The sequence below is a fragment of the Hordeum vulgare genome, chromosome 2H (genome assembly GCF_904849725.1).
Source record: "Hordeum vulgare subsp. vulgare chromosome 2H, MorexV3_pseudomolecules_assembly, whole genome shotgun sequence".
NCBI classification, from domain to species: Eukaryota; Viridiplantae; Streptophyta; class Magnoliopsida; order Poales; family Poaceae; genus Hordeum; species Hordeum vulgare.
Window position 1 is genome coordinate 352,268,008 of NC_058519.1, and position 13,938 is coordinate 352,281,945.

General features: G+C 43.5%; 1 protein-coding gene and 1 long non-coding RNA gene across 3 annotated transcripts; one reads left to right on the top strand and one right to left on the bottom strand.

Moving 5' to 3' along the window:
• Positions 1-1,228: 1,228 nt before the first annotated feature.
• LOC123426254 (peroxisomal (S)-2-hydroxy-acid oxidase GLO5) lies at positions 1,229-13,815 on the bottom strand. 2 transcript variants are annotated; one of them, XM_045110052.1, is made up of 10 exons: positions 13,585-13,815; positions 13,180-13,336; positions 12,582-12,706; positions 12,407-12,453; positions 12,228-12,305; positions 12,004-12,128; positions 11,842-11,908; positions 11,698-11,760; positions 1,721-1,996; positions 1,229-1,620 (listed from the first exon to the last, which is right to left on the bottom strand). In XM_045110052.1, exons 2-10 carry the CDS (start codon positions 13,314-13,316, stop codon positions 1,432-1,434), a joined length of 1,107 nt encoding a protein of 368 aa, XP_044965987.1. In that variant the 5' UTR covers positions 13,317-13,336; positions 13,585-13,815; the 3' UTR covers positions 1,229-1,431. The 2 variants fall into 2 exon arrangements, with proteins under 2 accessions (XP_044965987.1, XP_044965989.1); XM_045110054.1 differs by lacking the exon at positions 13,585-13,815 and adding an exon at positions 13,458-13,482.
• On the top strand, positions 7,502-10,382 carry LOC123426256. Its single transcript, XR_006622125.1, has 2 exons — positions 7,502-9,904; positions 9,997-10,382. It is a non-coding gene; the product is annotated as an uncharacterized LOC123426256 (long non-coding RNA).
• Positions 13,816-13,938: the final 123 nt, after the last annotated feature.

Genomic DNA, 13,938 nt, shown 5'->3' on the forward strand with positions numbered 1-13,938 from the left:
CGGTTTCCAGTTTTTACAAATTAGTTTAGGCAATTGCGTCGATCACCGTTCTTTGTTTTATCGTGTATAAGAGTACTATACTAGATCTATTGTTGTATACCATGTGTCTGATGAAACTATGTTTTTCCAGGTGATATAGTGGCAAGTTTTAGGCTGCAGAAGAATGTTTCCGAGCTCACAGGAAACATGTCTAAGCTCGCATTGGACATCTATGCGGAAGTTCACGACGATTCTTTGTCTTTGATGGAAGTTCCACCCCGTATGCGCTGCTTCCATACTTGACTTGTTATGATGGCATGATCTTTTTCTTGATTTATTTGACTCAATGGTGTGAAAAAATGATGGTGATGTTGCTGGAATGAACTGTTGTAATTGACAACTGTCATAATTATTTTTATTTGACCCAGATGTGAAATGATGGTTGTGATAAAAATCACATTTTTACATGCTGTTGGTATGATAAAAATCACATTTTTATTCTATTGTGCATCCAAAGGCTATCCCCGGCCAAACAACAATTTTATGTGTTTGAGAATATTGGGGCTGGGGTGGGAGGGAATGTAGGGAATTATAGGGGATTGATGAAGGGGAGGGATTCACCTGAAAATCCCCAGCCCCTTTGGGGCTTGAAAGCCTCCAGCGCCAAACAAGGCCTTACAGAGCCTCCCTGCAGTGGCGACCCCACTTGGTCTGCCACGCCACAGTCGCCGGCGCCGAAGCGCGGGAGGGGCCGGCCCCAGCAGTGCCGCCCTAGACAAGCGGGTCGAAGGCCGAGCCGACGACCGGTGGAACCACGAGGGAGCGAAGGCGCGGCCTAGGTGGCGGGGGCTGGGAGGGGGCGTCCGGCGAGAAGGATCCGAAGAGGGAAACTTGGAAGGCCATGCGCGCCAGGGGTGGCCGCCGTCTCTAGAGTGGAGGGCGGCGGGTGAGGTGGCCATCGAGGCCGGGTTGGTCGATGGCGCAGGGGCGAGTGGTGGGAGCGGCCATATGGATGCGTCGCTAGATTCTACTGCCTACTTGCGTCATCTTCATTGACCTCTTTTCTTTCTTTCTTTTTGCGGGATTTCATCTCCATTGATCTCAACATGTGAATTTTCATAGTTTTCGTATGTTCGAGTCTTTGACTGGTTAGTTTATTTGAGACAACTTGTTGGCGGCCGGTAGAGTAACTTACTCTTTGATAAAATCTGTTTCTTCTTTTTTTTCTCTGGATAAATGCAAGCTCACCTTTTTTTTGCAAGGAATAATAATATTTAATTATGTTTGATCGATCCAGACCATATCACACCACTTTGATGTTGAAACACACACACACACATCCCGTCCAAAATTAATTACACTAGCATATCATGCATGGATGCCCTTACGTATGTAAGTCTTGGATCAATAACGGCGGCGAGGACGTAGGTGCCGACTCGATTTGGTTCCAAGTTACAAGCGGGACGGCATGACGCCGAATTTGTCGGCCTCGGTGACGACGTGGTTGCGGGTGATGTCTGCTAGCGAGTTGCAGCCGCTGAGCGCCATGGTCAGCTCGAACTCGTCGCGCAGCATCTTGAGCACGTTGCTCACCCCGGCCTCCCCGGCCACCGCCAGCGAGAACACCACCGGCCTTCCGATCTGCATGCCATGCACACTTTTTTCACACCTAATATCATGACTTACTGAATTCGCTAGCTAGCCTAGCTCAGGACAAGAGCATGCACTGCAAGGCACTTACGAAGACGCCGGCGGCGCCGAGAGCGAGCGCCTTGAAGACGTCCGTGCCGCGGCGGACACCGCCGTCCAGGAAGACGGGGATCTGCCCGCGAGCAGCCTTCACGACCTCCTCCAGGGCGCTGATGGTCGCCGGGACGTAGTCCAGCTGCCGGGCGCCGTGGTTGGACACGATGATTCCGGCCGCGCCGTTCTCCACGGCGAGCCTGCTGTCCTCTGCGGTGATCACTCCCTTCACCAGGATCGGCATCGTGGTGATACTCTGGAGCCACTTCACATCCTGCACACGACAAGGCTACATCTTCAGTTCACACTGTTAGGTTGATCTCTTTTCTCAATGGGCCCAACGGTCCATTGAACCTTGACTCACGCCCTGATCGGGGGCGTCCAGCCCAAGTAAGGCTGGTGGGCCCCTGTCGCGCAGTGCTATAAAGAGGAGGTAGGGACCATGGCACAAGAAACGAGGTAGGGACCATGACACAAGAAACGAGGTTTGCCGCCGCCACTGGTTCCCCACTCTCTAACCCTAATCCGATCTAGAGGGATGCACTGAAGCGATGGGAAGTCCATCACCGTCACTACCGGATCTCTCTCTCCTTCCCCACCGTCGTCACCATCTCACGACGGTCGCCGGAGGGAACTCATCGAGAAGCTACAAGGTATTAATCTACTACCGCCTCCGAACACATCTAGCCTTGGCGATCCACGGGATCTATCAATGGTATCAGAGCCACGAGGCTTTAGATGAGTTTCGGTTGAAACATGTACAAGAAAAGTTTCCCCTCCCCGATATGAACCCTAGAAGGGCAAAGTTCAAAGAAAAAGAAAGCTTCACCGAAGTTCTCTCCGGCAAAGAAGCGCCGCCTCAGCCGCGCCTGTTCCTCTCGATCCCCACACGCATCGGCAAGCCGAGGTGTGGGGAAGAAGAACCTACCTCCTCGGAGGCAAGGAATGGACCTAGATCCAAAAGAAAAACAAAGAAATAAATTGGATCGGATCCGAAAAGGCAAAAAGAAACGGGATGAGGGGAACATGCAAAGAAAGGGCAAACGAAATATCACCCCACAGGGGCAAAAAGCTTCATCACCAAACCGCTCGACGGCGGCACGCTCACCGCAAGGTGGACGTGCAGCTGGCGAGGGGGATGGCAACGGAGCTGCCAAGAACCGAAAAGTAAAGGTCTGCAAGATCTCTCTCTCTCCATCACAGTAAAGAAAGGAAGAAGAAGGAACCACAGCCGACCGCTCGACGGCGGCGCACCCACCGCAAGGCGGATGCGCAGCCGGCGAGGGGAAGGTCATGGCTCCGGGGGAGAGATCAGGAAGGCAGCATGGCGCACAAGGCGCGGGACCTTTCGGTCGCCGCTGACCGGCGGCCACCACAAACCACGGCAAGAAGCCGTCGGGCGAAGTAACAGCCGAGGAGAGGCAATATGCGCCGGCCAGGAGGCTCGGCCACCACGGCGACGGAGTCCCCTACTCTCGGGCTACAAGCACAGGAGAGAAGGCTCGGCCGCCGTGGCAACAGAGGCCCTGGCCTTGAGGGCCACCGCGCGAGGGCAAGGAGAGGGAAGAGAGGCGCGGCGTGATGGCCGGCGGCCTCCTCCTCGACGGGGCATGGCAGCCACCGGCGCGAGGAACAAGAGGGGCTCGGCCACCCACGGGATTGTCTCGCCAGACGAGAGCAACGAGGAACGAACGAGCGGATGAGGGGGCAAATGACGTTAGGGTCTTGGCAGGGGATGGGCTCTAGCCCTTTTTGTTTTACCGAAAGCCACGCCTGACCGTCGGATCTCATCCGACGGCCGAGGCTGAAACCCTAGCTAAAAGAGGCTGCAGGCCACCACGGGTCTTTTGGGCCGAATCCGCCGCGCCAGGCCGAGGCCACCTAGGGCTGCACAAGAGTTGCGGCGCGCCTGGCCGAGAAGGGGCAATGCAGGCTGGCGGCACCCAGGCCGGCCCATGCTGGCCTTTTCTTTTTAAATGACAATTTTGTTTTCTGTCAAGTTTTTGGCAGAGTCAAAAGTTTTTTCTAGGCATTTTTTCCTACGAAAATATGTTTAGAAAATAGCAAAGAAAAATGTTCGAAGTTTCAGTAAAAGCAATGTTGATTTTTCTGAAAAGAAAAATAAATGGTTCTGAAAATAAAAGAAGATTTTCAGAAAAAGAAAAGTTCATGAATTTTATAAAAGAGATTATATATAAAGTTCATGAATTTTTTAATTATGACAGAACATTTTTCTGTTATAGTAACATGTTTTTTATGAAAAGAAAAATAAAAGATTCTAAAAATAAAAGAAAGATTTTCAGAAAAAGAAAAATTCATGGATTTTATAAAAGAGATTATAAAGTTCATGAATTTTTAATTTTAACAGAATATTTTTCTGTAAAGGTGCATGAATTTTCATATTCACGTTTTTCTGCTGCAAAGTAAAAAGGTTTAGTCCTCCAATTAAATTGGAACCAACGGGAAAATTTAATTGGAAGAACTGTTATTAGCAAAGTTTTTTCCTTGTGGTTGAAATAAGATTTAAACAGTTTCCGCTATGACAATAGAATGATGATTGTTTTAAAGTTAAATATGGTATTGTCATTTTCTGACCAACGTTGATGATAACAATACTATATTTGTATGAGTCATCTTATGTTCAAAGCTTAAATCTCTGATAAATTTTGTATCAAAGTGATCAATTTTCAGAGCACAGATAAAGAAATGCATATTTCGCATATTTCTGATGCAATATGGTTAATGATGATGAATATTTCATAGCAAAGTTGTTCAATAAGAATACTATCATCACATTGTTTATGAGTTATATGCATTATTTCCATTTCTGCTCAACGGTGATATGGAATTAATGTAGAAGGATGATGTTTTATTCTAATTCTGCCACCACGGTGATTTAGAATATTCCAGAAAGTTCAAAAAGGTTTAATGTGCATGATTTTAATCAGACCAACGTAGGGTTATTTTTATGCTCATTACCGTTGTTTATTGGCTAAGTTTTCTCAGACTAAAAGTTATTCAACCTTTCACTCATGAAAGCGAATGTTGGGTACTAGTGACCCGAAAGATTGAAAAGAAAGGTCATAACTTGAGGGAATAAATTCTCTCTAAAGAATGGCTTCAAAAGAAAAGAACTCTTGGATATTAAATCAAGAAAAGAAAAGAGATAGATCATTGAGAGTCTTGGTTGACGAATGTCTTTCTTGTACTCTCTATGATGGAGTCTCCTTTTTTTCAGTCAACATGATTGAAATGAAACAAGCAACATGCATGTTTAATTTGACCAACGTCGGATCAAACATGTGTGTCAAAGATAATTCAGATTTATTTCTGAATTTGATGCAGTCAAAAGAGCCAATTATGGCATTTATGTCCCTTAAAGGGAATTACCCGCATGGCGGAAAAAGTCTGGGAAGAATGCCTGCGTAACCGGGTAAAGTTGACATTGTATTATGTCAACAATCCGTGTATGGCGGGAGAAATTTTGGCAAAAGCCTTATCCTGTATGACACGAGAAAGTTATGATGACTCATGTGCGGTTAATGTGTCCCACTATGGGAGAAAAGTATGGAGTAGCTATTAAGCTTTCCTATTATCGACCGTACACCTTATGTGTAACGGTCATTACGCAATCACTAAATCCAGAAAGGATAAAAGTAACAGACGAACCTAAAGACAAGAATGATATGCAAGTGTGGCTTGCAAAAGTGACAACTATAAAGAACTCTGTTGAGTTTCTGAAATGAAATGAGGAAAAAGTACTCCCATACTAGTTAACTTATAACTTCATTTTACATGAAGTGATAAGATGAATGAGCTAGATAATCGAAGTTTCCTCATTTCACAAGAGCTATGAATGGGTTTTGAAATTGTGGCAAAAAAGTTCTTGCCACATTTCGAGGGGGAGAAAGAGACATGAAATACATTGTAGTGTATTTCATGACTCCTCTGTGCATTACATCATCTAAAGTGATCCATTACCGTCATTATGATACCCCTAAAGAAAAGAAACAGTTGTATTTTTGGATCTTTTATAGTTCTGAAAGCAGACTAAGGAATACAACGGTGGTGCTTAAAGTGCCATAAAGAAGAAAGTTTAAAGATACGCCATTTCTTCAGTGAAGATGGAGTAATCTGGGGGAGCATGTTGTATGACCTATATAACACCTGTTGTTAGCTCTACAAGGGATCTTGTGATACAGGTCCCTGTAAAACCTATTGCCTTTTGGAAATGGGTGACTATAGAATTAATTTGCCTTTTGGCAATGACAGAGCAACGACAACCCCATATGAAAGAAGTGCGAGTACTTGAGATTTTAATGGTCTCTAGGAATGTGAAAATCAGATACTTGTGATTACTATAAAGTCTATGTTAGTGAAATTCCACCATTTGTATTTCACTAACATAGACTTTATGAAGGGTCTACAAGGCAAATGTGACTCCAAAGGAAATATGTAAATGTGTAAAACATGACTTAAATCGGAAGATTTTGTGCAAAGAAAATGAGAGGACAATTGCATTCATGCAAAGTTATAGAATGGGAAATTCGTTTCCCAATTCCTATGTATGTGGATGATGTCCTACTTGCTAGTGGTGATGTCAATCTATTGCAGGAGGAGAAAAGAAGTTCTTGTCCTCAAAGTTCAAAAGAATAAAAGGGGGTATTAGGAATGTCGCATGGACATGCTAAGAAAGATCTCTAAAGTATGCATACGAGAAAACCTACGCCTGTTCTTATAGCCAAGGGTAATGGAAGTGGAAACTATGGTGTTCCAAAAGTTAATAAGAAAAGATTGTAAATGGATATGGTACCATATGCTTCAGTTGTTGGAAGCTCAAGATATTACCCTGACACAGTTCACGTATATATCCGGGTTGTTTTGGCAATGTCCATTCCATAGATAAATCAATGGAATGGAGTCAAAGATATCGGCCTCATGCTAAAAGAAATAAGTGCTCTCAAAAGATTGTGAGTACAAAGGAGGACTTGTGAAATGTATAGCGAAATTCACAATTGTCGCTAACTTTCATACTCGAAGTTTTGTGTGGAAAATCTCCAAATGAGTGAAATTATTGTCATCAATGTGATGCAATGATATGTTATAGCTTGATATGAGGCTAAGGGATAGGCGAAATGGTTAATGGCTACCTATACCTAGAGTGGATAATGGTTGACAACGACGATTACCATTTTAAGTTCTTTCGCTCCTATCACAACGAATCAAGTGTTGATGCCAAACACACTGACAAAGAGTTACATGTTGTGAAGGAGAAAGTCCGGAATTATGGAAAAATGCTTGAAGCATAAAAGCAACAAACAAGTGTTTGCAGATCTGCTTATCAAAGACTTACCGCTCAGTGTGTTCGGAGAACACACAGTCGACATGGGTTTTATGGTATAGTCTAATATTTCCGGACAATAAAGGGCCCAAGGTTAAAGAATCTGTCTCAAAATAGAGAGGTACATTGTGGCTGTCTGATTCCATCGGCAATTCAGCCGTGACGATGAAACATGCCCTATGTATTGATCTGTTACGAAACGGGTAAAGTTAAAAGTATATGATGAGATCAAGGGGGAGAATGTTAGGTTGATCTCTTTCCCCAATGGGCCCAACGGCCCATTGGACCTTGACTCACGCCCTGATCGGGGGCGTCCAGCCCAAGTAAGGCTGGTGGGCCCCTGTCGCGCAGTGCTATAAAGAGAAGGTGGGGACCATGGCACAAGAAATGAGGTTCGCCGCCGCCACTGGTTCCCCACTCTCTAACCCTAATCCGATCTAGAGGGATGCACTGAAGCGATGGGAAGTCCATCACCGCCACTACCGGATCTCTCTCTCCTTCCCCACCGTCGTCACCATCTCACGACGGTCGCCGGAGGGAACTCATCGAGAAGCTACAAGGTATTAATCTACTACCGCCTCCGAACACATCTAGCCTTGACGATCCACGGGATCTATCACACACTTCAGAGCATGCACGCCACCGGTACGAATAGTTTTTTTTTTTGGGTGCCGGTATGTACCGATGAGTGATCTATCTACCACACAAGGTTGCATTTAGATCGGTGCTGGGTTGGACCCACCTAGATTCTGTTTTCTTTTTTTCCGATGATGATACAAGACGTATACGAAAGGAATACATCGACAGGGCCCAACGATAAACCTCCTTCTCTAACAACCAGTAACGAATCTAGAACGAAATTGCAACGTAGGCTCAAAACATCATGTTTTTAGTTTAACTAGTAAATGCATTGCAATTCATACTATATAAACACCTTAGTATAATTGTCAAGTATTCCTTTCGTCTCAAAATAAGTGTCGTTGATTTAGTATATAAAATTTATACTAACTTAATACAACTTTTACGATACTTATTTTGATATGAACGGAGTAGTATATTTAGCTAAAATAAAAAAAAATTGAAGGATAGGCTTAGGCCCTGTTTGATAACAAAGAATTTTCGTAGTATTTTTAGAATACTGCAGTTTTGGAGATTATCATAGTTTTATTTACAATGAGGTGTTTGGTTGCCTCTAAGAATTGTGATTTTAAAACTGCAGTATTGAAAAAACTGTGGTTTTTTCTCTGCATAAAAAAAAGAACCCCAGACCTCTTTTTAAAAAACAGAGAAGGCGAAAAGAAGGGGTGGGACGTCGTTATCTTCTTCCCGTGTACTTGCTCGATCTAAACTACAGTAATATGTGGCGTAATCAAACAGTTTCTCTACATTGTGAATACTGCAAAAAATGTTGTTATATTAAAACCATGGTATTTTCTATCTACACATAAAATTACTGCAGTTTTTAATACTTTAGTTTTTTTACTACTTTGTTATCAAACAGAGCCTTAAGCTTATTGAAACCTCCTAATGGAATCGTCAGCACACCGTACCAGCAGAATAATCGATGGGGGATTAACTAGGCGCCAGCCCCAACTCCGGCCAGCGGGTCCACTTCCCCGTCCAGTTGTCAGCCCAGCTACGGCGGATTCATGGTCGGACGACCTTGTCTTCACCCGAGATCCAGCGAAGCAGTTTGGCGGCGACGACGTGGCTTTCCCGGCCAGCGGGAGGCCCCCGTCCTCCTTCGTCCTTGCTGCCCGTCCGCTGTCCTCGCCATGAGCGGATCTTGCAGAGCGTCCACCACGACGCGTCCCTGCGGAAGGTCGCCTTCGGATCTGACTAGTCCAATCATGGCCGCCACCGGATCCCTTCCCCTTCCCCTCTCTCGCGGACCCGACTGCACCGCGATGAACCAATGGCCATGCCCGACCTCTCAACAACAGGAACCCTTCTGGCGACCTCTCTGTGTTCCTCATGAAATTGGTTTTGTTGTGCATGATTTAAACTTGCCTTGTTTTTTTTCTAGATGGTTGGCATTCCCTGCTTCGTGAAATGGATATGAAACAATTTGTTCTGAACTTTGTGAAATCGTTCACAAATTTGTGGAATCATGGAACATATTATCAAATCTTGAAACTGGTGTGTACAAATATGCAGAACGTGTGAAACTAGCTTCAGAATACGTGTGAGATTTAATTTCTGGTATATGCCTTTGTGAAAACAGGGACAGATGCATCATAGTTTGAAAATTGGCCTAACTGACATAACATTGTACGATAATAAAATTGTTGTTGAAAGGATTGAAATCTTATTTTTTAAATAGTAACTTTCAGTCTTTTGTACAGTATGACAGTGAATTTGGTTTTCACAATGAATGAGTGAAAAAATCGAGAGCAACTAGGTAGCGAACGCTTCTTTAGGAGCTCCTAACGAGCACTCCCACGCGCCGTCATTTAGCGCGTTTTCAGCCGCCGTCATGTGTCGCGTTCTAAGCGATTTTTTTGGATTTTGTTTTTTTATTTTTCCACACGCGTTTTCAGCTATTTAGATTGTTTTTTTTGTGTGTGTGTTTCGGTGTAAAAGGTTTTTCACACGTCTTTCACACGCCACTCGTTTCAAATATGTACTCCTCTCAATTAAAAACTGCCTCCCACGTTTCGAAGGGGCGACCCTCAGAATTGGTCCGAAATCACTCTCTCGCAAAACATACCGCTTCGGCCCGCGAAATAGAAAAGGAAGCCAGCCAGAAGGGGAACGGGAGGGGCGAACAAGAGCCGACCTAGCAGGCAACCAGGCGGCCGGCGGCGGGGGCGACCACCACGGCGGCCAGTGGTGGTGCAGGTCTGTCCCTCCCCTCTAAAGCAGGTCTGGTAAGTCCTTTTTTCAACCCATACCAAAGCAGCTAATCCCGTTGAAATACTTGATGCACTTAGCTTGATACCTGATTTGGCCGAGGAAGACATGCTTCGATGTTATGGGAAGTTGGTACTCAATGATCGTCTGTTTCAAGCTCTAAAGGAGCTGCCCGTCACCATGAGGAAGACATGGCTGCTAATGGTGCCTTGAAGCTTGATGCTTTTCTGATATGTGTGTGTTCTTGTATGTCTTATTGAACATCGAACTATCTATTTTATGCCCTATTGAACTTGGAACAATTTATGTACTACTGCCACGCACTGTTTCTGTTAAGCATTTGGACCTATCCATTTGAATGATTGTGATTTATGTCCTGTACGAGACCATATTTGAGAGTATGTGCTGTTTGTTATTGTATTAAATTTGTGTTATGTTATCGTAAGAAAATATTGTTGTCATTGTATGGCCATTTGCGTTTTCCTGGTGCATTTTTAGAATATTTATTTTATGTTTATTGCTATAAATTCATTTGTAGTCAGATTTCATTTTTGAGTCATGTAGCTATGCAATTCCAAAGTTTGTCATCCAAATATGATTTGGTATTGAAATCTGAGAGGCATTTCAAGGACCAATTCACTGGACAACCAAAGAGCTGAATTCGCATTCGTGTCATTTCATTTTCCTCCATTGATTTGGAATTCAGACCAATTCAATATGGAGCTCTCCAATGGAGACATCCAAACGAAGCGTAACTGAAATGACAATGTAGAAAATTAAAATTGTTTATGCCACTCTTTTGAAAATAGTAAGTTTCAGTCTTTTGTACAATATGACGGTGAAATAGGTTTTCACAATGATTGAAATCTTCTTTTTGAAGGATCGAAATCAGTTCTTTGACAGTTTGAAATAATTATTTCAGGCATTGTGAAATATGAAATTGGAATTCCAATAAGTTAAATGACATGGTAGAAAATTGAAATTGTTTATGCCACTCTTTTGAAATAGTAAGTTTTAATCTTTTGTACAATATGACAGTGAGCTAGGTTTTCACAATGAGTGAAATCTTCTTTTTGAAGAATTGAAATAAATTATTTGACAGTTTGAAATAAGTAGTTTCACTCATTGTGAAATATGAAATTGGAATTGGAATAGTCGAAATCTGTTTTAATGTGTGAAGCTTGTAAATTTAATGTGTGAAATCCTGAAAATGAGTTCTTGAAATTATTGAAATCAGTTTTTGAAATCATTGAAATCAGTTTTCGGAAATGAGTGAGATTTGTTTTCTGAAGGAATTAAAAATAGTTTTCAAATGAGCGAAATCAGTTATTTGAAAGTTGTCCTTTGAAAGAATTGGATTTACTTTTTGGAATTATTGATATATGTAAAAAATATCTCTAAGTAAAATCAAATGAAAATCAGGAATTAATATTAAGTTAAATGGATTTCTTAATTATAATGATTATTAAATTAGCTGCTTTGGTATGGGTTGAAAAAAGGACCGCACCAGTTGCAGTCACGCTGGTGGGCTGCTGAGCAGCTGGATTACACGTGGTGGACCCTAGCGCTGAGAAATACGTATAAGAACGTGGTCTCACAGCTTTAGAGGTGGCATCATTTCATTGGCTTAAAATCCACCGGTGCACCCGTAGAAAGAGGTTTGCGGCCACGGGTAGCTATAACCAATTTCATGCCCAAATGGAGTCGGTTTTCAAGTTCAAGTAAGACTTTTCTTGTTTTTTTTTTTTTGAACATAAGTAAGACTTTTCTTGTTGGTTTACCTTCCAGCTCAGGGTGCGGTCGATTTGACCCGCGACATATGAAGCTAGTCCTGAATCGTTAGCCTGCTTGGAACACAGAGATCTCATGAGAATTCAGACAAACAGACGTCAACGTGTTTCTCTAAGATGAATTATGCACCTCACCTGGTCCATTTTCCCCAGGTCCAAACCTTCAAAGTTCTTCAGTGTCAAATTTTGTGGCAAAACAAATCTGCACCCACAACCACAAGCAGGTTGATGTTGCTCAATATAAATCCCGACATATATGTGCAGCCTGTGTGTTTGATTGATCTATGGAGAACATACCTGTTCTTGATATCAGCTTCCCTGCGGCCAAGTCGTGGGGTGTCCACGGTGAGCGCTATCGCCTTGAATCCAGCCTTTTCCGCTCTCCTCACTAGCTGCTCGACCACCCTCCTGTCTTTGTAGACCTACAAAGTTGAAATGAAGAAGTATCATTATTCACAACCCTGGGTAGCAAAATGAGAGGATGGTGACTTATATTTAGGAACGGAGGGAGTAGTATTTACATAGAGTTGGAAGAAACGGATCCCTGGTCCGGTTGAGGCAACCTCCTCAACACTTGAAGTAGCCCAGGACGACAATGTCTGAAAGAAAAATACAGCACCTCATTCTACTTCCTCACATAGGATTGTTCAATATACCGGTCAGTATAGATATTCTGATGCAAGGGGCTGCATCGACATACCATTATAGTGCCTGCTGCTGATGCTGCGCGGGCAGTTGCATACTCTCCTGATATTATTTTTAGGTCAACAATGTGCAGCAGACAAAGCAGGAACCATTTCAAAATTCTTACAACGTTATATACTTTGGTGTAGCTCAATTAAACACAATCAAATGGCATTTCAGAGAGACAATACCATCTGGGTGAGCCATCTTCTGCATGGCAGTGGGGGAAATCATGATGGGCATTGAGAGCTTGAATCCCAGGATAGTTGTTGTCATGTCGATTTTGGATACATCGATCAGAATGCGCGGGCGGAACCTACCCAAAACACATGCAGACAATGGATGGGTAAATCGGTAGTAATGCTACTCTAGCTCTGTAATGATCTAAAGCAATTTATATTACTCCCTTCATCCCAAAATAAGTGACTCAAAAGTGACTCAACTTTGAACTAGTTTACAGAGGAATAGCTCTGAAAGGATGCATTGAGAAATTACTTGAGCAACCCTATTATACGTAACTAGGAACTTGATATTTTTTCCTAAACTAGTGCTATAATATTAGACAAATAGCATGGATTTCCGGAACATTACATGAGAAGCTGATTGATGAAAACAGCATAGTTGTCCTCTTTAATTATTGCTTAGTTCGTTGTCTCTGGATGCGCTCTAAGCTAGGTCAAACTCTGAACCCCCGAAATTCAGTTGGTACAGTGTTCCTCTTACGCATTTCTACAAACAGATACGGAGATACCGTAGGAAGAAAACGGCAAGGATGGGCAGTCAGCTTACAGGATCCTGGCAAAGGCCTCCCTGTTCTCCTGGAGCGTCCACTCGTCCTCGGCACCGGAGGCGTAGTAGTCGTAGATCATCTTGGGAAGCTTCTGCTTGGCGATGGCCTGGTACTCTGTGACATTGGTGATCTCCATTTTTCTGCGCAAATCACCACCTGCACCACTCCATACAAACAACAAGAGGCCTAGTTAGTTATTAAACCTAAAGAAAAGAAAATTACTCCCTCTCCACCTAAATAATTGTAGTTAGGGAGAACTTGCAAGTGGGTGAAACACCTTGTGAAGAAGATTACACGATCAAGACAAAGAAAGAATATGGGCTAATAACACAGTAACAGTGTCCAAGAAGTGGAGCATGTGGTGCATCATAAACCTGGTAAATTACTACTTTAGGTTTTATTACCTTGTACGAGGAGGCTTGGCTGACTGTCCCCTGAAGATTGAGGGGAAGGAAGGAACTAGGGGTTGTGGTGGGGAAGGGGATTGATGCAATATAAGAGATGAGGCGCAGGAGGTTTGGGTGCATGCAGACAAAATTGCGCAGTTGAGAGAGAGAGAGAGAGAGATGAGGGGTTGTATGGATGAGATGAGCAATTGGAGGTGGGAAGAGAGGGTGGCTCTCCTACACTGCTTCCTCATCCATTTGCAACCCTCCCTTCCCTTCCCTAGAAAATCGACCGATTTATCCCCTCGGCCAAAATTCGTGATTTCTCTTCTTCTTCCCTACGGCCTCGTATCTGTTGCCAGTTTGCGTTTC